Source organism: Drosophila innubila (assembly GCF_004354385.1).
Source record: "Drosophila innubila isolate TH190305 chromosome 3R unlocalized genomic scaffold, UK_Dinn_1.0 2_E_3R, whole genome shotgun sequence".
NCBI classification, from domain to species: domain Eukaryota; kingdom Metazoa; phylum Arthropoda; class Insecta; order Diptera; family Drosophilidae; genus Drosophila; species Drosophila innubila.
The window spans coordinates 24561938-24586467 of NW_022995380.1; the positions used below are offsets into that span (position 1 = coordinate 24561938).

The 24530-nt window shown below is 33.6% G+C and overlaps 3 protein-coding genes, 7 long non-coding RNA genes and 1 other non-coding gene across 12 annotated transcripts; 2 read left to right on the forward strand and 9 right to left on the reverse strand.

Annotated features, from left to right (window-relative positions):
* Positions 1-1123: 1123 nt before the first annotated feature.
* Positions 1124-1697, reverse strand: LOC117791251. Its single transcript, XM_034630956.1, has 2 exons — positions 1589-1697; positions 1124-1526 (listed from the first exon to the last, which is right to left on the reverse strand). The coding sequence occupies exons 1-2, from the start codon at positions 1638-1640 to the stop codon at positions 1195-1197; spliced, it is 384 nt and encodes a 127-aa protein (XP_034486847.1). The 5' UTR covers positions 1641-1697; the 3' UTR covers positions 1124-1194.
* A 2400-nt stretch (positions 1698-4097) lies between these two features.
* Positions 4098-5717, forward strand: LOC117791636 (protein SEC13 homolog). The gene is made up of 2 exons (XM_034631442.1): positions 4098-4468; positions 4619-5717. The coding sequence occupies exons 1-2, from the start codon at positions 4182-4184 to the stop codon at positions 5388-5390; spliced, it is 1059 nt and encodes a 352-aa protein (XP_034487333.1). The 5' UTR covers positions 4098-4181; the 3' UTR covers positions 5391-5717.
* Positions 5718-7697: 1980 nt separating this feature from the next.
* On the reverse strand, positions 7698-8030 carry LOC117791447. Its single transcript, XR_004618050.1, has 2 exons — positions 7953-8030; positions 7698-7884 (listed from the first exon to the last, which is right to left on the reverse strand). It is a non-coding gene; the product is annotated as an uncharacterized LOC117791447 (long non-coding RNA).
* Positions 8031-8591: 561 nt separating this feature from the next.
* Positions 8592-8957, reverse strand: LOC117791500. The gene is made up of 2 exons (XR_004618058.1): positions 8883-8957; positions 8592-8815 (listed from the first exon to the last, which is right to left on the reverse strand). It is a non-coding gene; the product is annotated as an uncharacterized LOC117791500 (long non-coding RNA).
* Positions 8958-10503: 1546 nt separating this feature from the next.
* On the reverse strand, positions 10504-10869 carry LOC117791502. The gene is made up of 2 exons (XR_004618059.1): positions 10793-10869; positions 10504-10726 (listed from the first exon to the last, which is right to left on the reverse strand). It is a non-coding gene; the product is annotated as an uncharacterized LOC117791502 (long non-coding RNA).
* Positions 10870-12086: 1217 nt separating this feature from the next.
* On the reverse strand, positions 12087-12480 carry LOC117790501. The gene is made up of 2 exons (XR_004617980.1): positions 12353-12480; positions 12087-12287 (listed from the first exon to the last, which is right to left on the reverse strand). It is a non-coding gene; the product is annotated as an uncharacterized LOC117790501 (long non-coding RNA).
* An 815-nt stretch (positions 12481-13295) lies between these two features.
* On the reverse strand, positions 13296-13644 carry LOC117790924. Its single transcript, XR_004618007.1, has 2 exons — positions 13551-13644; positions 13296-13483 (listed from the first exon to the last, which is right to left on the reverse strand). It is a non-coding gene; the product is annotated as an uncharacterized LOC117790924 (long non-coding RNA).
* An 838-nt stretch (positions 13645-14482) lies between these two features.
* LOC117792046 lies at positions 14483-14862 on the reverse strand. Its single transcript, XR_004618135.1, has 2 exons — positions 14749-14862; positions 14483-14683 (listed from the first exon to the last, which is right to left on the reverse strand). It is a non-coding gene; the product is annotated as an uncharacterized LOC117792046 (long non-coding RNA).
* A 988-nt stretch (positions 14863-15850) lies between these two features.
* Positions 15851-16210, reverse strand: LOC117792047. Its single transcript, XR_004618136.1, has 2 exons — positions 16113-16210; positions 15851-16045 (listed from the first exon to the last, which is right to left on the reverse strand). It is a non-coding gene; the product is annotated as an uncharacterized LOC117792047 (long non-coding RNA).
* A 3737-nt stretch (positions 16211-19947) lies between these two features.
* Positions 19948-23710, forward strand: LOC117792851. Of its 2 annotated transcripts, XM_034633149.1 has the most exons (5): positions 19948-20260; positions 20332-20486; positions 21631-21777; positions 23026-23202; positions 23270-23710. In XM_034633149.1, exons 2-5 carry the CDS (start codon positions 20342-20344, stop codon positions 23365-23367), a joined length of 567 nt encoding a protein of 188 aa, XP_034489040.1. In that variant the 5' UTR covers positions 19948-20260; positions 20332-20341; the 3' UTR covers positions 23368-23710. The 2 variants fall into 2 exon arrangements, with proteins under 2 accessions (XP_034489040.1, XP_034489039.1); XM_034633148.1 differs by having other exon boundaries at positions 19948-20486.
* A 674-nt stretch (positions 23711-24384) lies between these two features.
* On the reverse strand, positions 24385-24457 carry Trnak-cuu. The gene has a single exon. It is a non-coding gene; the product is annotated as a tRNA-Lys (tRNA).
* Between the last annotated feature and the right edge of the window lie 73 nt (positions 24458-24530).

Consider the following 24530-nt stretch of genomic DNA (forward strand, 5'->3'; position numbering starts at 1 on the left):
GAACAGTGTCAATTTTAAGCTTGCCTCCTTCAGCGAGTTCGCTGACAGATCCAAATCCGTGGGTGCCACCCAGTGGTGCAAAGGAGCTATGCATGCCACCTTGTGCAACTCCAGCAGTGGATGCAATGCCTCGGTGGACACCGCAAGTTTCAGGAGCGTTGTCCGCGTTGAATCCATTATTGCCATCCAGTGGTGGACATGGTGTAGCTCCAGAATTTAATGAGATACCGCCTTGATCAATCTCCTTCTCATTCACAGCACGCATCACGGACTTCACCTCTTTTTTGTACGCAGCCATTTCCTCCATTACATCTTTTAGAGATGCTGCTTGTAAAGCCATCTGCTCCATGATCTTTTCCAAAGTGTTTTGAAAAGATGCCAGACCTGATTGAACTTCTTTATTTTCCATAATTGTTTTCTCCTCATCCATTTCGGCTTCGGTGTCTATCTTTTTTCCTTCAACAGGTGGCGATGTCATAATTTTCATCAACTTTTTAACGCTTCCCAACTTCATTCAGCTACAGTCATAAGAGTGTGTACAAGCGGGACGACTATATGTCAAGCGCGCCAAAAGTTTCAGTGCATATACAATTTCGCAATTCCAAGAATTTTACTTTCGGAAATTCACTGTTTAATTTAACAATTCAGTTCCTTTCAGGATTCCTTGAGTTTACTGTTCATTTAAAATCACCTATCTTTAATTACACTAGAACTGGCGTCGTTTTACATTTAATAAAATTGTGTTTATTAAATGGAGTTTGTTTTCACTTCTCTGTTGCAGGAAGCGATAAATAATTCTTTCGATTCTATTTTATTTATCGATATTATAACAAAGTTAATAAAGTTGGCAAGTCTGGCTGCAAGTTTAGGACCAATACAGCTTTTGTGCTTTCAGTTCAAACTAAATTCTCGACTCAACAACTCACTCGTACAGTACATTTTTATTAAAAACTGCTAAAAATATTTCAATCAAATCAAAAAATTTAAAATACATTTGAAATTAATATTAAATATGACATTTAATTTCATTTGAAAAGCAATTACAAAAGCAATTATCGTCAACATATCTGTTCATAAACTATGGAATTTTAAGTTTTATTTTTACAACATTTCAATATACATAACATTTATATAATTTTGAACTTTAATTAAATCACAGATTATGGATAGATTCTGAATATGTTGCCCTCGATTTTAAGTTTTCACTTTCATTTCCATTGAAAAATCGGCATGACCTTTGCCTCGATATGACATATCAATCTCAATATTCTTGGCCCAAGCCTTGCAAGTGACTGATATTTTCTCATTTTGTGGCATATCGTTGAGTTGTAGGGCAACCACACGATTAATGCCTTTCATATTTGTTGTCGTGTCAAAATATGGAAATGGAATAAAATTGATAATTGGGAAGTTTCCTTTAGGTTCGCATGTTAGCCAGATTTTGCCAGGACCAGGATATTGGTTCATTAGATCGGTTAATTCGCTTGGACTATTATCTGGCAGCTCTGATTCACTTTCATAGGTTTCTGGAGTGAATCCATAGACATTATTCAATTTAATAAAAAGGCATGGAACTTGCACATAATACCCCCATGTTCGGTCCTTATTGCAATCTGCAAAAATATCCTTGGTTTTACCATCAGTTTCAAGTTTATCCAAGAACTTATCTATGGTGTCTGCGATTGAATTAGTTTCCGTTTGGATACTAGGATGAAATGTTATTGTGCCGTCTTTGCCGGGCACTATCGAAAGACCCGGAGCTCCCTTTAGCCAAAGGGGTCTGCCTGGTTTTAATATGACAAAAGCAAATAATAATATCCAAAATGCTACGATGAGTGCCAATAAAAAATATAATAGAAGATAGAATGAAATGATCCTGAACCACGCCCAAGGGGTACGCGCCAAAAATTTGTTATGCTCCAAGTCCAATATAGTTTTAGACCAGGGAATGTCTCTTTTATGACGTATGTTCTCCTCGTTTCGAAATCGCTTCCGAACTCTGTAACCTCCGGCGGGAACCAGAGTATCTTCGGGCATTCTCGTATTGATTAAAGGATAAGGTTAAAGGAAAAGTTACTTGTTGAAATTATTTACAGAATATATGAGTATATGACAATAAAATTGCAGGCACATACTGTATAAATTTTAAATGTTTGCTTTGCTTTTCTTTTTTTTTTTTTTTGCTTTAAACTATGCATAATCATCTTCCAGCGGCAAGGAAATCTGTAGTCCTTCCACATGAAGCACAAACACGGTCGTTGCCAAATCTAGGGGAATATTTTTCGCCCACACCGTACATTTAACATATATATCTCGATTGAGGGGAAGATTATTAAATTGAACTCCGATAACTCGACGATATGCAGGGTCTTCTTGAATAACTTCATCGGTCAAGTTCTCCGAAATGGAACGTAAATATGAATTCCCCTTTGTAAATAGACCATCAGAATCGTAATATCGATATGGAACATACTCAATACCTCCAATAGTTTCATTACCCATGAAGTTGCAGGCAACCCAAATGCGATTTGTCCGCTGTTCTACCGACAATTGCATTAAATATTCATATAAATCATTGGGAACTTCGTTCGGGAGTGTTATGGAATCTGCGTATGTATCAGCCGTAAAGTTGATTGCAAAATTTAGTTTGAGTAGTATGCATGGTAAACCAGAATTGTATCCCCAATAACTATCCAAATTACATTCTCTTAAATGGCGCATTCCTTGAGCCCCATACTTTTCGACAAATTTGTCGATTTGGTCAATAAACGGGCTGATTGCTTTCCTTTGGTTTTCTTTATAACGTATTAATTTTACGTTTCCCACAGTATGGCCCGGAACGGAAGATAACCCGGTTCCCTTGGGCTCAATGGGTTGGTTATCCGGTAACCGAATCTTTATAAACAATTGAAATAAACCAATTGCAAAAGTTGCTAAAAATAAATGAAATCCAAAATAATATCCAAATAATTTAAGAAATCGACAAATTTTGTTTTCCGGCTTAGACAGAGAAATTCTTCGGGCCTGACGAATCCATTCTTTCTGGCGATCTTCCACACGTCTTAATCGCCTACTTACTTCGTATGGACCTTTGGGGTTAATTAATGCGTTAGGCATGGTAATCTTTCTTTAAGATTTTTTATTAACACTTTTTGATATTATTTATTTATACGTTAGATATATTGTTCACAGTAAACTTTGATTTCATCCACAATTAGATTTGATTTTGTTTAGTTGGTTATGTAACTGTTCTTTTTAAAGTAAATTTATCGTTCATACTTGGTTTTTGCTTGCATTTTGTTATATTAATTAAATAACTATTTATTTTAAGCAGAAAAATCTCTTTGGGATAAGTGTTTGAATTGCAGTAAATTCATTATATAAATGTTAACATAATAAAGCGAGAAGAAACAAATTAAATTTCAAGAATATATAAAAAATTCGACAAATCTCGAACAAAAAATCTGCAAAAATTTAAAAAATTCGATCTGGAAAATTAAGAAAAATTTTAAAAAGGTTTTTTTTATGACATTTCACCTAAAATGGTACGGCTTGCCAGATCGGAAAATGTTTGCTGGGTGGCAGCCTTTTGGTCCAAAACAGTGCTTCTACACCAGTGTTGCTATTTGAAAATAGCCAGAGCTAGCTATAAAATAGCTAAGCTGGCAGCAGTGTTACTCGACTGAAATTACACGTCAAAAACACCGTCTCAACACTGACGGCCAAAGCCTGCCATTACTGACAATAAATGCAAATTTTAAAATGCAAAAAACTCAATAAAAAATTAATAAATTTGATGAAAATTATAATTTAGAAACTAGACAAAATTAAGCTTAACATTTTTAAAAAGTTTTGAAGTTCGTCAGCTATCGGGAAGAGAAGTTATTTAATTTAATTCTAAAAAAAAAAAAAAAATTTATATCGAAAAATCAAGAACATTCTAAAAAATACTATGCAAAAATTTAAAAAATTCTATAAAATAAAAAATCCGAAATTAAGTACAAAAATAAAAAACACCCAATTTTGGAAATGTACTTGTTTTTTTAAGTACGGAAAATCGAACCAGATCGGAAACTTTTACCGGATGGGCAGCACTCGGGTTTTTGTTCCACGTCAAAAACACGGCCGGACGAGAAAAGATTATTTAAAATTTCATTCCAATTAAAGAATTTGCGCTCAACATGGTGAGTTTGCTACAGGAAATAGACACAGAGCATGAGGACATGGTCCATCATGCCGCTCTAGACTTCTATGGATTACTACTGGCCACTTGCTCATCAGACGGTAGCGTTCGGATTTTTCACTCGCGTAAAAATAATAAGGCCCTTGCGGAACTTAAAGGCCACCAGGGTCCAGTGTGGCAAGTAGCATGGGCACATCCCAAGTTCGGTAACATCTTAGCATCGTGCTCCTATGATCGTAAAGTAATTATATGGAAATCAACAACACCCAGAGACTGGACAAAACTGTGAGTATCATGTTTTGTGTACACATGTATGTGTAATGCGTATCATGTGTGCATATAATTATATACATATGCATTTGTGATGTCGGCACTTTACTTATCTACAGCAACGCTCATACAATTAGAATTATTAATTGTTGCTGTGCATTTCAGATACGAGTACAGCAATCACGACTCTTCGGTCAACTCTGTGGATTTTGCTCCAGCTGAATATGGATTAGTGCTTGCATGTGCAAGCTCGGATGGTTCCATTTCGGTGTTAACGTGCAACACAGAGTACGGTGTTTGGGATGCCAAGAAAATACCAAATGCCCATACAATTGGAGTGAATGCCATTTCCTGGTGTCCGGCTCAGGCACCTGATCCGGCGTTTGATCAGCGAGTGACTTCACGCAATGCAGCCGTAAAACGTTTGGTCAGTGGTGGATGCGATAATCTCGTCAAGATTTGGCGCGAAGATAATGATCGATGGGTTGAAGAGCATCGTCTGGAGGCACATTCAGACTGGGTGCGCGATGTGGCATGGGCACCATCGATTGGGTTGCCACGCTTGCAAATAGCCTCAGCATCCCAGGATCGCCATGTTATTATCTGGAGCAGTAATGCTGATTTGACCCAATGGACATCAAGTGTATTGCATACGTTCGATGATGCCGTGTGGAGCATTTCCTGGTCGACCACTGGCAACGTCTTGGCCGTCACTGGCGGTGATAACAATGTATCACTTTGGAAGGAGAGCATCGAGGGTCAATGGATACGCATTAACTACGAATCGGGCACTGCCATTCAATCGAAACAGCCACATCATTTACACAATGCCCAACAGCAGCCACAGCAGCCAACCCATCTTCAACAATCGTCGGACTCTGAGCATAGTTCCAACTTATCGAATTCAAATCTGTCAAATTCGCAGCTATCAAACTAGAACTTTTGCGTAAAACATCTGTATGCCACAGATCATTATAATGGTCATGGTCAATTTATCTTACAAATGAAATATATATATATAAACTGAAAAATTACCATGTTAATATTTCATGTTTATTTAAATCTCTTGTTTTTCAATTGTCATTAATGTCCACACACAAAGTCAACATTAACACTGCCACAAAAATGGAAAGTCTACCTAAGCTTCTTAATTGTTCATGTTTCTTATTTGTATGTTATTTCATTTCATTCTGAAAAAGGAAGTTGCTCATTTCTGTAAATTGAGAACACGTGCTGAAATAAAGTAAAGTAGACCACATTAAACTAAGAAACGGTAATTATTGTGCATTCTTCGGTGTTGCTCGTGAATTGTATAGAGTATTCTTCGATGGCCTTTTCAATTCTTTGGCAGAAGAACGGGTCAAGAAGGAGAGTACAATGACCCCTTTCTGTAAAAGGTAGTTAAATGCTTGTTGCCGCAGTTCCTCCATTTAAATCTTTCTTAGGATAATCTGTTCCTAATTATAATTATGTGACCAGAACAATAATGTGGCTTATCAGAGATTTGAACTCAATCGTAATAGCACAACTAAATACATTTTTGAAAGATTTTCGATTAGGTTTCGCTTTCAGTGGCACCCCTGAATAATATATTAAGTACTAGGGATATATATATTTGAAATCTTTTAATCTACTGTGAGCTTAAAATATAATTTTTTATGGTGCTATTTTACTAGTCACTTTTGCTAGAAAATTTGTCACAGCGGGCTATATTTTCTTACTCCCCAATTATCTTTTCTTTTCTTTGACGCTTTGACCTTTTTTAGTCAATATATTCAGAATTAAATTTATCAGTGAAACTTATATAACTAAACATGACATTCTGTTTGTTTATATTATTCTTAGGCATATCTCCGTAGCTAGAGTCTTTATTTGCCTTGAATATGGCATTCATTCAGGAGATTTAATTTTACATTATTAAGCAATTCTTAGAATCGCTAAAGATTCCGACAAAAGTCTATAAAAGTCCCTATTATTGCTATCAGTGGAATCTGAGGAACTGTACAAAAAAGTAAATGATAAGGCGAGTGATGAATGGCACACAAATGAAGTGACAAGTAAGCCTAATTATTATACTTGTCACTTCATTTGTACTCCAAGAACTAAATGGAATTGAATAATACAGCTTAAATACAATTCAAGAAAGACAGGTTTTAATTTAAATTCCAATTAAACATCAATCAAAGCTTCACGAATAAAAAAATCGAGTCGACTGCATATAAAGGACTTATTAAAATAAACTAGTTGTTAAAGGGTCAAGACCACTCGAAAACGATGTGCGCTGTAGTTTTCGCATTTCGCATTCTTCTTCTGTTAGAGAATGTTTTGTTTTGTAGATTTTATACTTGGTTATAGCTAATTATTGGCATAAGAAAGGGTTGGTCCGACCATAAAGTCCTTTGACTAGCCGTGTGCGTCACCTAAGTAATTGTTAGTGTTATGGCTCTATGTAGGTCTTTAGGGGTATACCACTCATACTAATTGTCGGCACTGTACGCGTCGTGCAATTTTTGAAGAAAATCTTGGGTGGACAATGGTGATGTCATGGATTGCGTGCAACTGAGCCGTCATCAATATATACGGTCACAGGCAGGGGCAGCAAGAAAGGCACCTGGTCTATAGGCACCACAGAACCATAGAGCCTCATGATATTGCACAAAAGTCTAGCTGGTTGGAACAACGGACTGGCAAACGAACTCGTAACCCGCAATCAACGCGGTTTAATCGTGTTTTTTGCCCAACACCATTGCCTCTCTCTCTCTCTCTCTCTCTCTCCATCCCACATCTGTTTTCTCTTTCAGGATTTCAGTTGACCGCATTGTTTGTAGAATAGTTGCAAAAGTTTTCATAGTATGCGCCATTGATTTTTTCCTCTAATTTTTGGCTTTCGCGGCTTTCTCTGTTTGGGTTTTGTGCTTTATGGTTTCTTTTTGGACTTATACTTTTTTTCATGCGTAAATTTGCATATTCGTGAGCGTATAGGGCGCCTGTTTGAACTTCTGTATAGTTGGGGTGAAAGGTTAACAGAATGTTCTACTATCTTATCCAACGAGCTAGTGAATCTATGAAGTGACTTCCGACCTTAAGAAGTATACACATACAATAGACGGAGCCAGTCGAACTGGATGTATATCTCATAGCTACCCTAGCTACCGATTGTTCGAAGTTAAAGTTTAGAATGAAACTTTTTCTGAACACCGGAAGGCTATCAAATCTTCTGCTTTTCAAAGATAACCTTACATTCAGTTTAAATAAATGTTTATTTATCTGTCGGTTGCTTACATAGTCATCAGATGATGATTGTATAATGGGATAAACAATTAAGACGCAGAGCCCGGGAGGTTTTCCGTATTTAAGTTTGTACGTGGTTGTTTATCAGCTGCTTCTCCGTGACAAAGAGCGCACAGGGACAGCAAAAAAGCACAAGCCAACTATGAAGAAAATGAATTAAAAAGTTATTTAGTTAATGGCAACTGGGAAAATCAAACAAGAGACTTACAAATAGTTTCATTTTAACGCCTTCGGCTTTAGAAAACTTGTTACGGAACTTCTTCACTTCTGTCGCGTTTTATAAGATTTTAGTAACAACGTGTGGAAATCTGCATTTGATACGCCAAACTCTTTAAATTTAGAAAGATTTTATGAGTACACGTCTGTCAAACGAGACGACACGACATCAACAAAATTTTAATATATAACTTTGCATATATTCCTGAATCCAGGTAGTCCACTTTCCTGGCTTTTTATAACAAATCTATTTATTTATCTAATTAAAGCTACTTCGTGAGCAAACTCACTTTGTACATTTATATTAATAGTGTCGACTATTTTTGGAAACATGAAAGTCAAATGTTTTATTGTTAAGCGTCCGCTTTAAATACGTCATCAGTTTGAGTTGTAGCCCAAATTTTATGCTGGCAAAAGCTGCGTATGCGCAATCATCATCATTTACAAACAAAACTTGTTAAAATTGTGCTCAACTAATTAATGAGCTCTATGTCACAAAATACAGTTAAAGAGGTCTGTTACTATACCAACTAAAGTCAATCGCCTCGGAGTTATCTGATTAATCTGTATCAATATACAAGTTTGACAAATACCTAAATCCACTTGCATTTAATAAGATAAACATATTTGATAATTTTTTAAATATTTTTAATAATTTGCAATTACATTTTCATCAGGTGACAAATGAATTCTGCAGTAAGCATAGCTCACGTAACTCGCGACTTGAGCTTAGTTATTATTCGAGTTTCCCGCGTTATTGTTTGCATCATTGGCTACAGGTGTACGGTCATTCTTGGCTTCATTTGGCGCTCCCTGGCAAAGAGCGATCACGGCCAGCAAAACAGCACAGGGCAACTATAAAAAAGAATTTAAAACATTCTCGTTAACGCCAACTAAGATTGAATATTTAATGATAACTTACAAATAGTTTCATTGTAACGAGTTTGGCTTCTAAAAACTTATTAGAGAACTGATGGAGACTGTTCACTTTCTTCGCGTTTTATAGCATTTCTGTAACGTAGTGTGAAAATCATCATTTAATACGCCAACCATTTCAATTTAGGAAATTAAATGTTCTTGGGATTGCACGTCTGTGAAACGTGACGACTTCATGAAAATGTCCTTATGTATAGCTTTGTGTGTGTGTGTGTGAATATACTATATACAATACTATACTTAATTATATAATAGTATATCCCTGGATCTAGCTATGACCTGGTAATGAGAAAATGCTTTTAATTCCTGAGGACCTAAAAATTACAGTTAGAATAACATGACGGGAAATCTAACCCAGTTATTCTTCAAATTAAGACTCTATACATGGCAACCCAAATTAAAGAGCAACGGGATCTTGCACTTTGGTTCCGATCCGTCTAAAACAACCATTTCTGTAAAAGGTTCTATTTCGGTTTTGTCCTTTCTGTTCCGGTATCACTTCCTGAAACTTAAAACAAGGGGACCCTTTGCATAAATTTGACTGGGAAATCAATTTAGATTTAGATTACATTTTGTTTGAATCGGTTTATTTTTTACAAAGATATGAAAGTTTGAAGTTAGTCAAGTCTTTGACTTAGCAACTTTACAAGTCATTACATTTTTCAAAATTTTAAAGGGAGGACCCTATGGTATTAAAATCTAAGCTCATATCTAGAGGGAACTTTTTTTCTTACGAAATTAATTAACTTGTTAATTAAAAGTTTGAAGTTAGTCAAGTTTTTGACTTAGCAACTTAACAAGTCAAAATTTTTGACCGATTTACCATGATTTAAAATAAAAATGAATCGTCTCAGAATCAAATTTATAGTGTTGTTTTATACTAATAACGCTATAAGGAGTTTATTAAAAGAGGGGACCCTATGGTATTCAAATCTTAAACCTATATCTAGAGGAAAATTTTTTTTTTTACGAAATTATTTAACTTTAAATGCAGAATGAATTAAGAGGTCAAACTGTGATCAAAATGACATTCCGCTTCAAAATCGGCTTAGTTTTTACAAAGTTATGAAAGTTTGAAGTTAGTCAAGTCTTTGACTTAGCATCTTTACAAGTCCAAATTGCTGTTCAATTTCACATGATTTTTTACCAAAAAATTGAAGGTCCCAGAATCAAGTTTAAAGTGTTGTTTTATACTAATTACGATATAAGGAGTTGATTAAAAGTGAAAACTTGAGATTAAAAATTTTAATTTTTCAAAATTTCAAAGGGGGGACCCTATGGTATTAAAAAAATTATTTTTTTTTTCGAAATTAATGAACTTAAAATGTTGAATGAAATAAGAGGCCAAACCATCATCAAAATTACATTCCGCTTCAAAACCGGTTTAGTTTTAACAAAGTTATGAATGTTTGAAGTTAGTGAAATCTTTGACCTAGCAACTTTACAAGTCAAAATTTTGGTCCGATTTACCATAATTTTATTTTCTCATGCTTATTTAAATAATTATCTTGTGTCTTAAGGTCTATAAGGCCTGCTACTGAAACCAATAAAGATCAAACGCCCCAAAGGATGAGTTTGATATACATATTTAGAAAAATATATTTGCTATTTTTTATATATTTTTTATTTGCTGCATGTTTGTTACATTCTTGAAATTGTCGAATGATTTATGAAGCAAGCACAGCTTACGACATGAGCTCAGTTATTATTCGAATTTCCCGCGTTGTTGTTTGCGTCATTTGCTGTACGGGCATTCTTGTTGGCATTGTTGGCATCATTTGGCACTCCCTGGCAAAGAGCGATCACGGCCAGCAAAACAGCACAGGGCAGCTATAAAAGAAAAATTTTTTAAAATTCTTAGTTAATGTTTACTAAGATAACTATACAATGACTTACAAATAGTTTCATTTTTAAGAGATTGGTTTGTAAGAACTTCTCAGGGAACTGATGCAAGCTGTTAACTTTTGTCGGGCTTTATAGGATTTCAACGACGTGCTTTAATTTAGAAAGCTTACGGATTCGCATTCGTTTCGGCGTTAAGCAAAACTAAAACTTCCATAAAACGGATTATATAATGGAACACTCTTAGATAACATTTTAAGCCATTTAATTTCAATCCTGGTCGTAAATTGAAACCGCAAAAAAACGATTCGACACACGGAAACCTTATACAATTTTTTAACGTAACTAATTTTATTTAAAAAGCATAATAAGTACGTGACATTTTGAACGTATACCTGGCACTCGCAGATTATAACATTATATTGAACTGATAGCAGTTTATGTAATATGTGAAATTAGGCGTCATAAGGTTTATATGGAATATATATTCTTGATAAGTATCAACAGAAGAGTTGATATCGTCCGTTTTATCTATCAATATAAGCAAATTCACCCCAAACACTACAAGTATTATCCTAACAGCTCTTTTCTTTTAGTGAAAATAACGTCTATTTTTATAATTATTCAATTACAATTGCAATAGTTTTGGCTATTACAAATTGTGTTTAGCCTATAATTCTTATTCATCTTTATTTAGAAATTTATGTATATTATAAGCACCATCTTGTAGTCGGGACTTGGTTATATCGATCTTAATTTTTTGTGATGCTTATTTTTGCAGTAAAAGGGAGTTTTAGAGTAACCCGTATCATATATATTCTTCATAAAGAAGATTATGCTATGGAAGAACTGCACTTAATAGTGTCTCATTTCAATATTCATTCAATCATCATGGTGATTAAAATTATTCGAAAATAGTTTTAATTAGTAAATAATATTTTTATTTATTTGGAATTGGTTAACATCATCGACAAACGACGATCAATGGAACAATGGAATATTCTTCGATCAAATTTAAAAGCGTTTAATTTCTATTTAATGTCATTTTATCTTTAGTCAAACTGAACATCAAGATTGGAATTGTATTTATAATATTACCGTTTCTGTTGTTTTATTAATCATTTGAAGCGATGCAAATATGAAAACAGCAATTAAGTTTTACAAAAATAAATCATCATACTTTTTCCCAAGTTCTAAGTTTGTTGAGCATTCAAATTAACTTTTTTTTAAATTAAACTACTGTAATTTTTATTTAAACAATCATTTATTTGAGTATCTGCATTTAAGAATGACAAACAAGGCGATGATAAACAAATTTCTTTCATCACGTAAAATAAAATTCGGTAAATATTGTTTTAGTTAGCAATTAATATTTTTATTCATTTGCAAATTGATTACATCTTTGTCAAGAGTCGACTTGAGCTCAGTTGTTGTTGTTTGCGTTGTTGTTTGCGTCATTTGCTGTACGGGCATTCTTGTTGGCATTGTTGGCATCATTTGGCACTCCCTGGCAAAGAGCGATCACGGCCAGCAAAACAGCACAGGGCAACTATGAAGAAAAATTTTAAAAAATTCTTAGTTAATGTCTACTAAGATAATAATACAATGACTTACAAATAGTTTCATTTTTAAGAGATTGGTTTGTAAGAACTTCTTAGGGAACTGATGCAAACTGTTAATTTTTGTCGGGTTTTATAGAATTTCTGCAAAAAGGTGTCGCGACGTGTACGAATCTGTATTAGATACGCCACCGCTTTTAATTTGATTTAATTTTGAAAGTCAACGGATTCCTTTTTCCAGACAGCGAGACTGAAACATGTCTAAAGCAGATTATACAATGGATTATTCTTCGATAAAATTTAAAATCGTTTAATTTCCATATAATTTCATTTGTTAGTAGGTATGCTTTTTCAAACTAAACATCAAGATTTTATTAATCATCAAATACGAAAACAGCAATTAAGTTCTACCAAATTAAGTCATCATACTTCCCAAGTTCAATGGGCTTAGGGTATAACAAGTACTTAAATATAGGATATGTTACAATCGATTCGACCATATTTTTTAACTACTCCTAATTTTAAATTCTTTTTTTTTACTAATATTATAGTTTTGAAATGCAAATTTTAGTTATAAACTAAAGGCAAAAAAGCGATTCCTGAAAGTAAAACCGGACACGATATCTAAAAGCAAATAATTTTTAAATATGTTGCGCAATCAAATTACCTTTTTTTTAAATTAAACTACTGTAATTTATTGTAGTCTCTACGTGAAATTTTAAGCGCAACATTTTTTTTTACCCAGCACTCATCAAGTACAAGGGTATACTACATTCATTTCAATGTATGTTACAGGATTAAGAAGGCGTTTTTACTCTCGGGGACTGGACTTTATCGATTTTATTATATTAATGCATTAAAAAAGATTTCTGTATATATCCTTTTCCATAAGAAATATGAAATTAAGGAAGATCTGCATTTAAGAATGTCAAACAAGACGAAGCTCAATAAATTTCCTTCATCACGGAAAATAAAATTCTGTAAATATTGTTTTAGTTAGCAATTAATATTTTTATTCATTTGCAAATTGATTATATCTTCGTCAAGTGTCGACTTGAGCTCAGTTGTTGTTGTTTGCGTTGTTGTTTGCGTCATTTGCTGTACGGGCATTCTTGTTGGCATTGTTGGCATCATTAGGCACTCCCTGGCAAAGAGCGATCACGGCCAGCAAAACAGCACAGGGCAACTATTAAAAGAAAAAATTATAGAGATTCTTAGTCAATGCCTATTAGTATATTAATATAATGACTTACGAATAGTTTCATTTTTATGAGTTTGGTTTGTAAGAACTTCTTAGGGAACTGATGCAAACGGTTTACTTTTGTCGGGTTTTATAGAATTTCACAAAGGTGTCGCGACGTGTCTCAATACGTATTAGATACGCCAACGCTTTTAATTTGATTTAATTATGAAAGTTAACGGATTTATTTTTCCAGACAGCGAGACTGAAACTTGTTTAAAGCAGATTATACAATGGATTATTCTTCGATAAAATTTATAAACGTTTAATTTCCATATAATTTCATTTTGTAGTAGGTATGTTTTTTCAAACTAAACATCAAGAATTTATTAATCATCAAATACGAAAACAGCAATTAAGTTCTAACAAAATAAGTCATCATACTTTTTTTTCCCAAGTTCAATGGGCTTAGGGTATAACAAGTAGTTAAATATAGCATATAATACAATCGATTCGACCATATTTTTAACTACTCCATTATTTAAATTCTTTTTTTTTTTAAATATTGTAGTTTTGAAATTCATAATCTTAGTTATAAACTAAAGGCAAAAAATGCGATTCCTGTAAGTAAGACCGGACACGATATCTAAACGCAAATAATTTTTAAATATGTTGCGCATTCAAATTACCTTTTTTTAAATTATACTACTGTAATTTATTGTAGTCTCTGCGTGACATTTTAAGCGCAACATTTTTTTTACCCTGCACTCGTCAAGAACAAGGGTGTACTACATTCATATCAATGTATGTTACAGGTTAAAGAAGGCGTTTTTACTCTCGGGGACTGGACTTTATCGATTTTATGATATTAATGCATTAAAACAAATTTCTGTATATATCCTTTTCCAAAAGAAATTTGATTTTAAAGAAGATCTGCATTTAAGAATGTCAAACAAGGCGAAGATAAATAAATTTCTTTCATCATGAAAAATAAAATTCTGTAAATATTGTTTTAATTAGCAATTAATATTTTTATTCATTTGCAAATTGATTACATCTTCATCAAGTGTCGACTTGAGCTCAGTTGTTGTTGTTTGCGTTGTTGTTTGCGTCATTTGCTGTACGGGCATTCTTCTTGGCATTGTTGGCATCATTTGGCACTCCCTGGCAAAGAGCGATCACGGCCAGCAAAACAGCACAGGGCAACTATAAAGAAAAATTTAAAAAAATTCTTAGTTAATGTCTATTAAGATAATAATACAATGACTTACAAATAGTTTCATTTTTAAGAGATTGGTTTGTAAGAACTTCTTAGGGAACTGATGCAAACGGTTCACTTTTGTCGGGTTTTATAGAATTTCAGCAAAAAGGTGTCGCGACGTGTCCCAATATGTATTAGATACGCCAACGCTTTTAATTTGATTTAATTCTGAAAGTTAACGGATATCTTCTTTCAGACAGCGAGACTGAAACTTGTCTAAAGCAGATTATACCATGGATTATTCTTCGATAAAATTTAAAAACGTTTAATTTCCATATAATTTCATTTTGTAGTAGGTATGTTTTTTCAAACTAAACATCAAGATTTTATTAATCATCAAGTACGAAAATAGCAAATAAGTTGTACCAAAGTAAGTCATCATAATTTTTTTTCCCAAGTTCAATGGGCTTAGGATTTAATAGGTAGCTAAATAAAGCTTATGTTACAATCGATTCAACCATGTTTTTCAACTACTCTTATTTTAAAATCCTTGTTTTACTTAACATTATAGTTTTGAAGTTTACAATATTAGCTATAAACTGAAGGCAAAAAAGCGATTTCTTTCAGTGAAACCTGACATAATATCTATACGCAAATAATATTTATATATGTTGCACATTCAAATTAACTTTTTTTTAAATTAAACTACTGTAATTTTTATTTAAAAAATCATTTATTTGAGTCTCTACGTGACATTTTCATCGCAACATTTTTTACACCCTGTGCCCATTAAAAATGGGCAAAACAGGGTATAATGTGTTTGGCAGAATGTATGTAACAGGCAGAAGGGGGCGTGGCGGACCCCATAAAGTATACATATTCTTGCTCAAGATCAACAGCTGAGTCGATCTAGCCATGTCCACCTTTCTGTTCGTCTGTCCGTCCGTCTGTTTGAACTCGTCGATCTCAGAGACTATAAGAGCTAGAGACTTTAAACTTGGTATGTAGATTTCTGGATACCGTACGCAGATATAGTTTGTTTTTATTTTGGATCGGACCTCTATATCATATAGCTGCTATAGAAACGATATGTCGAAAATTAAGTTTTTGTAGGCGAAGGCGAAGCTATATAAAGAGAATTTCTTTCATCTTGGAAAATAAAATTCCGTAAATATTGTTTTAATTAGCAATTATTATTTTTATTCATTTGCAAATTGATTACATCTTCGTCAAGTGACAACTTGAGCTCAGTTGTTGTTGTTTGCGTTGTTGTTAGCGTCATTTGCTGTACGGGCATTCTTGTTATTGGCATCATTAGGCACTCCCTGGCAAAGAGCGATCACGGCCAGCAAAACAGCACAGGGCAACTATTAAAAGAAAAAATTATAGAGATTCTTAGTCAATGCCTATTAGTATATTAATATAATGCCTTACGAATAGTTTCATTTTTATGAGTTTGGTTTGTAAGAACTTCTTAGGAAACTGATGCAAACGGTTCAATTTTGTCGGGTTTTATAGGGTTTTGTAACCACGTGTCACAATTTGTACTTGATACGCCAACGACTTTTAATTCGTTTTAATTTAAAATTGTAATACACTTGAATTCGTCTCAGATGGCGTGTCAGAAAGCTGTCAAGTGGTAAAATTGATTTGCTTCTGTAGGACATTTTCGTGTAATACTGAATCTTTGAAAATTTCAAATTTTATGGTTGCCTTTGACAAAAAAGCCCACATCCTTAAGAAAATTATTACTACTATATGAGTATAAATGTTCTCTAAGAGAGTCAGAGCGGTTTTTCTGCAATAATCTCTGTCCATGACTTTGTGGGATAGGTTTACACACCACCAATTTAATAAATTTATTGTTATTATTTTATTTTATACTTGATCTGTTTTTGTAATCATTATATGTTATAGTTTCCAATTTTAAATTATCGTAAACATTTAAAAGAATATCAATGTTTTAAAAAATGTATATTTCAGTATTTTACACAAATCGCAGGGGATAATGAATACAAGATATTGGATTGGAAAAAATGCATGCTCCCTCAATGTGTGTCTATCAAAAATAATTCAGCAGTTACAGGGTATAAGGCATACTCTGCGAGCAAGCTCTCTTTTTCTGTCTCTAATATGAAATTGCTTTTCACCTTAGTGTGTGTAAGTGTGTCTGTTTGTGTGTGTGCTTGTGTGTGTATGGTGTTCATGATGGAACAAAGAAGAACAAACTTGCATGTAGAATATAAGGGCAGAGAGCTCGTATGAAGGGGGTGTGGGGTTGGTTTTAGGTGCAATTACACTTGACGATAATATGAAATTAAAGTACCCAAATTGGCATTCACTCAAGAGTTATTGTGGCTGGGTTGGGTTCCGGTTGCGCAGCGTAAACGTGATGACCTCTAGGCATGCTCATCGCCATTCCCAGTTCCACAGAGATTTCATGAGAAAATTATTATAAACATGCATACATTGTATACATATAGTTGTTGTTAGTTGACCATTTTGCATTTCACTGTCGCACTAATTAATCATCAGTTAAGAATAACATGGCAGCCAGATTGTGAAGAAAGGAAAGAAATGGTTATTTAATTACTGGGCCCAATTCTCCTAGTATAGCTGCAGCCCCTTAATTTTCATTTGATTCTCATTCGTGATTTTTCTATATAATTTCCCAACTATTTCGGCCACAACATTTATCAATAATGTCAAGACGTCAAAAAATATGTCTGTAAAAATACTATACAAAATATATACATTTAAATATATGTATATATAAATAATTCGCTTGTAGTTAATTAGGTATGCCATGCAAGAATTTATTCATTCCACATTTCGTCTGGTCGAGGATATTTGTTGTTAGTTTTTATTTTTTTTGGCTGCACATTGGCACAAGGTGAATGAAATGGTTATTCCGAAATTTTGAAGATAAAGTTCTTAATTTTATGGTAGCATAGTTCTTAAACGTTTTGAGCAGTTTCATATCATATATTCATTTTAATAAACCGTATGTCACAAGAACTTCTTTAAGTTTATTGATTTTTAACTTATTTAATTCTTAAGAAATTTAATCCTGCCTGTATTTTAGCTTCATAATTAGTTAAATCTGAATATTACTTTATTTTGCCTGTACGTAAATTTACCTAAGATAACGTTTATTTTTGTTGATAATTATAAATGGAATTGTATCAATTGCGATTTTATTTCAATAAAAGCACTTATAATCACAGTCTTAATAATTTGTTTAATTAATAAGTTTGTAAGTGTATGAAAGGTTCATTCATTATGTTTTGTTTGCGTGTAAATTTAATTTCTTATGCTTTTGGGTTATAAGAACCAAAATGGTTTTAAATGCTGCACGTTTAGTGAAGGGCAAATGGCTTTGCTGTCACACCAATCACAATAATCGTTTATAACAAGATTAACGTCCTGATAAGATGACCGCTTGACATATTCCACGGCAATGTGCCCAAAAATAAACCCCAAGTAGCCCTCACCATTCTTAAAGGCAAAAACAAGTACGAGTAAGATACGATATTTCATGTCGAACCAACTTGGTATGCCAAGGGCTTACATTTTTGACCTTATTTAAAACACATATTTAAATGGCTATTTCCAGGTTTCAAGTATCACAATTTCAAATAATAAAACAAAAGACGAGACAGAAGTGGGAGAAAACTTGACTAAGAATTAAACTAAATAAGCAAGTTGAGTACAAGTATTTTGTATAGTTTATTTTTCCTGATTGCATTCTTGATATAAAATCTGATTTGCGAAATTTGCCAATTTGGACATTGTGGGCGGGGCCTGCAACCTTTCGGCAGAGCGTTCAGCTAGAAAGCAACAAGCAGCACTGATTGTAGTTGGTAGTGCAAGTAAAATGTAATTAGAGCCCTGCACAGCCCCAAAAACAAACCAAAGAACACAACGAATAATGGCCAAAATAAGTATTTGCTGTTGTTTTAGCAAAAGTACTTTTACTTCTACTTCTTTTGGTGCTTGCTGTTGGTGTTGTTGTTGTTGCTGTTGGTGTTGTTGTTGTTGTTGTTGTAGTTGTTGTGCGTGCTAATGCTACACTTTATTGTTGTGCGGCCTGTAAGCGTATTAGTTGGAGGCTCCAAAAACTAGGCTATGCAATGGCTCTAATGACTTCGCCATTATTATAATACACACATTGAGTTACACCAAGACGAGGACGAGACGAGGTCGTCGCGACCTAAGCACAACAACAATAAAAATTGCACGAAGGTAAAACTACAAAGCAACAACAACAACAACAATAGCAGCAACAGCAAAAAAATCCATCTTCGTTAACGAAATACACGAAGTCACTACAAGTGCGTTACAGCTTGTGATACACACATACCCACACATACACTCGCACTCACATACGCTAAATTCAGGCATAGCCAAAGAGTAGTCCTAATATGAATGCCTCAATTCACTCTCATTGCGAGAGTACAATGAATAAGTGAATGCATAAACGACCTTGAGTAGAATTCAAAACTTGATTGCGAGCTCTGTGACTCTGTTTATATTTTAGTTGTGTAGCTACAGGTGTATACAATTAACTTAGATATATGATAATTAAATAAAACCAGTTATATTATATATATTATTTCTTATATTTTAAGCATCTGTGACGTCTGCCTATCGAAAAAAAATGTAACGAAACATGTGCATAAACATCTATGGATAATTAACCAGATTTATCATATTAAAATAGTGCTCATTTTTAAAACAATATTAAATCTTTTAGCAGGAAATAAAAGTTAAGTATCTTCATATTATAATTTTTGGAAAGTCAAAAAGTATTTTTCGTACATCCAGTAGGTAACTGTTCTGACAAAAATAAAAGAAATTATACTTCTTTATTTTTAAAAGAGTTAAGCTCTATAGATCTTATTTATTCATTTTTTAAATTGTTTAATTTTATGTTTTCAAAACAGTTTAATGTAAGTTTTCCAGTCTTAAATAAATAAAAATAAAATAATTTAAATATTATCTGGTATTATGGTCTAATAAATGGTATAAATTTCGGTAATCTCCTTAATAGTCAGAGAGCGAAATCCCCAAATTAGCGCGGTGAGAGTATACAAACTTCATTGTCAAGTGACCCCCTTTTGTTTAGTTCCTTGAGAGTAGACGGGTCTTAAGGGTAGGCCTCTAGGCTGGCGTGAGCGAGCGGTAAGTAGCCGTCGAGCCGTCCACGGCGCCGTTAGGGTACAAAATTTAAGCACCGTTTCGGCCAGGAAATTCATCATTTGGATTTCGAGCGCGCAGGCGAATGGTTCATTGTTCAGTTAGCTGAAATTAAAATTCAGATCCAGTCTTAGATCTAAATATTATTCAAAGTGAAATATTAAGTATACGAATATCAATAATAAAAACATACTGTTATTTACAAACTGAATATAATTCCAAGCTTGGTTTATAATTTTCCTTTGTTTTGATTGTTGTGCTCTTTTCGGGACGAAACTAGTTTAAGTGTTGAAATTTGCATAAAATCGTTAAGCAAATAAAAAACATTTTTAACTCCTCTAACTATAGTGCGTAATAGTTTGATTATAAAACAAATAAAAGAAGTACGTTGAAACAATTTATATAACACTCGAGTTTTGGCGCCTTAATTTAATTCCTTTACGCCCAACTCAAGTTGCACCAAAATGCAGCCCTTGAAGCGTTTCACACAATGTGGCAGCTTGACCATGCTCTTTGGCGTCTTCATCATACTCTTTGGGGTGAGCTCGACGGCATTGACCACATTCGGCAAGACCAATAATCAACCGCCACCCACTCAGGGACCCATAAGTGAGTATTACCTCCAGGCGTTGAAGTAGTAAAACTGAGCTTGATTATCAACAAGCTACTTTATTAACCAACATTTTTTTAGTGTAAAAATTACAGATGCCTATAAGTAGGCAAACGTATTTATATCAAAGTAATATTTAAAATATGAGCATAAACTTTAAAATGCATTTTATTATTGGGTGTTTTTTTTTATTGCCTACTTCCCACAGATCTTAAAACTGCTTGGAACCTATAGTCTAATACGGTTCTGTGTTTTTTTTTATAAGTTTCAAGTTTATTTTGTAAGATCTTAGCAAATAGTACACTTCCAGAAATTTCTTCTTGCCACCAAGGTTCAAAGTTCTGTGGGCTTTAAATTTTCAAAAAAAAATCTATACAAAGAATCTAATCAATAGGTACTTTATATTTTTTGGCAAACTCCCCCTCACATTTGAAATTGAGGTCGAGGTCAGTGTAACAAATGCGGTGTGGTAAACATTGATTCAGAGCTTGCAATGTGGTTTAAAGCACGGGCAAAGCCGGGTGCAATTAGCTGTACTCAATAATGTGCATCATTAATGAAATGTTTGTTGATCGTTTCAATAAATTAAGTAGACTTGGACTACAGTAATTCGTATAATTTGACAAGAGATTAATGTAGAATTCTGTGTTACTTGTCAACAACATATATATCTATTCTAATCTTCCCTATTAACTCATTAATAAAAATATTCATAATGTTGAAGAGTGTATTAAATATCTATCCGAACCGAATCGTCTAATGACATGCCGTGTCTGGCAGGTTTACTAGACAAATACACATAGCTAAGTTGTTATTGTATAGACTCGGGCACAAATCAGAAATTGATCAAACAAGTCACTCAAATGCAATGACAACAACGCTAATGGCAAAACGAAATGGTAAATGCTCAGCGATAAACTCAAATCATTGGCAAATCACGCGCACTGTCCGCCCACAATCGGGTAGTACAGTGTGCAGTAAAAGTAGTAGGAGTATTAGTATTAATAGTAGTAGATGTAGTACAAATAGTAGTAGAGAAATGTAGGCGGTGTTTTGGCTAATTGCCAAACGGTAGCTAGATTCGATTATAAGCTATAATTAAAATATGACTATTGAATTAATTAATTTCCATTCGATTCACAGTCAAAGGTCGCGAGTGCAACAATCACGATGATTGCTCGGCCATAGACCGTACCAGCTGTGTGAAGGACACCAATGATTACAAGATGCGATGCCTTTGTGGAGATGATACACCACCAATGAATGGACTTTGCCCAGATGTGCTCAAAGGTACTTATGTTAGAGACGAATAAGGTCATCTCGAAATAGAAAGCTTTTCCATTGCCGTTACAGTTACCTTTAGTTAGTTAGCACCTACCTAATTGCTAGACATTTTCCATGTACAATTACATTTATAATTCAAGAGTTCAGCTTCTTGGCATCTAGTTGTTTTGTTTGCCAGCGACTCAAGTACCCTGCAGCTCTAAATGAGAATTAAACAAAGCCTCATCACATATGTATACATACGTATGTGCATGTTCCTTCTAAGATTTTCTCGTGGGACCTTTTAATTTATTTAGATTTTCATCTGAGACTCACACATGTCTTTCATTTCGCTTTTATGTTTGACGCCTAAAAGTGAGCAAATGTTGGGCAGTTACTTAAAAGTATTCGACTATTAGATGCCCAGTACTCTATACTTTAATAAATGTATCTGGATTTTCTCTGAATAACCTTATCATATATTCTCATACATAATTAAGTGAAATAAAATAAAAGTTTTGAATTTAATTAAGGAAATATGCAGGATATTTACTTGCCAAGAACACCTGGTCAAAAAAAGGATTCAATTGTTTTGCGATTCTCGATTTTTTTTTTTGTCTTTCATTGTTTTGAAAATTCTGTAGAAATACATACTGCATACAAGATGATGTTGAATGTTGAAGGTAACTTGAGTCGAGATTTTCTTTATGGTAGCGCAAAGTCAAATTTATGTGACAATGTCGTGTCTGAAATAAGCAACCCTCAAAAAGCCGCAGTGCCAATTTGTGACATGCACAACACAACAAATTGCAAGGAACACGTAAATACTGTTACATATCAAGTACAATAGTTACATACATATCCATAAATATCAATACAATGGTATGTAAACAAAAGGCTCCTAAATACATAGTTGTTCAACAATCTGAATCATCATATAACTCACTAATTCGATAAACTGTGTTAGAAATTTTGTAGTACATCTACTCTCTGCCCCTTGAACATTATGGAGTATGAAGGTAAAATATCCTTGCAATATGTGGTTGTTATCATCAAATGTTTTAGTATAAAAACTATCCTTAATTAAATCAAATCAATTAACCGACTTATAATATTTATATATAATATTTATATCATTTCATTTTTAGGTTTAAGTAGTAGATAGTAGTAAATTTCATTATTTTTTTTTAGATTAAAGCAGTAATGTGAAAAACAATTTAAAAAATGTATAGCTTATCATATTGATTTTAATATTAACATTTGTTGGCATTCCAGGATTGCGCCACAAGTGCAACAGCAATAATGATTGTGAGGACGGGATGGTTTGTCAATTCGAGAACAATAATCGGACCATCGGAGTATCCAAGTTCATGTCAAGTAAAACCAAACTCTGTCTGTGTGATAATGATAATGGCTATGTGGAGGATATATTGCACGATATTTGCAGTGGAGGTAGGTTCAGCTGAAAATTGTACTCTGAACTTGTATGAGAATAAAATACTAATTTCTGAAATTTCAGCAAATCAACAAACTCTTGTAAACATTTTGGTATCTGTCTGCACTCTGATGGCGCCGTTTGTCTACTCCGCCCACATGAGCATGAGAAAGCATTTCTAGAAGGCGACTTAGGTCATGGCAAGAGAAATGCTATTCAACAATTTACGTTTATGTCCTTTAGTGATCCATCAAATGTGCCTCAATAAATCAAAAAAGAAAGATCTTGTTCAAATACATTTTATGCTCCCGATATTGCTCCCCGAATTCAATAAGCTATCAAATTGGCGTAATAAATAGATAAAGTGCAAGTTGCAGTCGTCATTAGCCCAAATGTCGTTATATTGTATAAGTTTCATAAGTACCACCGTCAATTTTATTCGCTTCTCACACAAAGTCGCGTTATACATAGTTTACAAATGTACGTATTGTCTAATAAAGGTTTTATATAGATATCCTTACCAAACACGAGTCTGTACTTGATATATATACCGATCAACTGTCGACTAAAATGCATTATTTCGATTCAATAAGTAGACAACTTTAGCACACTTCTAATAATTTTGTACTATTACTTGTATGCTGTAAACCAATTTAACAAATTTCAACAAAAACTAGCAATATTTTAAATTTAATAAATAATGTGTAATTCTAGGCAAAAGTTATTCAATTTACTATAAAATGCATTGAAAGCGCTTTATCGATATGAAACACATGAAACACATGCACCTGGAAAAGTTTTACAAGTTCGCACTTGAAATGATTTGCAAATCTCAACTTTAAGGCATTACATAACATTCAAATCAATTTTGTACGTTTGCAGTTAAAAACTTTTCCCATTGAAAACGTTTTGTCCGTAGCAGTTAAATTTTATTAAATAAACGTTAAAAAAAGAAAAAAAAACTCCGTTTTATTATTGAGGTATATAAAACCAAAAAACCACGTTAATTCCAATTTCATTTCTAAATAATTTCCATTCAATAATTTTTGTTGTACACGTATTGTTTTGGGATCATAAGTTTAGAAAAATAAATTTACAAACACTTTAATTAATCGTGATTAGGCAAGTTATACACAATTTTAAATTCAAAAATAAAAACAGTAAATTTTAAATTGAAAAAAATAAAAAAAATTTAAACTCGCCCAACGTGGGGCTCGAACCCACGACCCTGAGATTAAGAGTCTCATGCTCTACCGACTGAGCTAGCCGGGCATTTGCTTGAGTTGGAATAAATGTCAATAAGGAATAAACCATCGGAAATTACATTAAGCATTCCGACTGTTTC

Excerpts from the sequence above, each read along its gene's own strand:
- LOC117792851 (XM_034633148.1), top strand. The coding sequence starts at position 20,342 with ATGCAGCCCTTGAAGCGTTTCACACAATGTGGCAGCTTGACCATGCTC. Across the intron at positions 20,487-21,630 it reads ACCCACTCAGGGACCCATAA|TCAAAGGTCGCGAGTGCAAC; the intron begins GTGAGTATTACC and ends TTCGATTCACAG. Across the intron at positions 21,778-23,025 it reads TTGCCCAGATGTGCTCAAAG|GATTGCGCCACAAGTGCAAC; the intron begins GTACTTATGTTA and ends TTGGCATTCCAG.
- LOC117791636 (XM_034631442.1), top strand. The coding sequence starts at position 4,182 with ATGGTGAGTTTGCTACAGGAAATAGACACAGAGCATGAGGACATGGTC. Across the intron at positions 4,469-4,618 it reads CCCAGAGACTGGACAAAACT|ATACGAGTACAGCAATCACG; the intron begins GTGAGTATCATG and ends TGTGCATTTCAG.
- LOC117791251 (XM_034630956.1), bottom strand. The coding sequence starts at position 1,640 with ATGGTAAAACCAAGGATATTTTTGCAGATTGCAATAAGGACCGAACAT. Across the intron at positions 1,527-1,588 it reads AATAAGGACCGAACATGGGG|AAACCTATGAAAGTGAATCA; the intron begins GTATTATGTGCA and ends GATTCACTCCAG.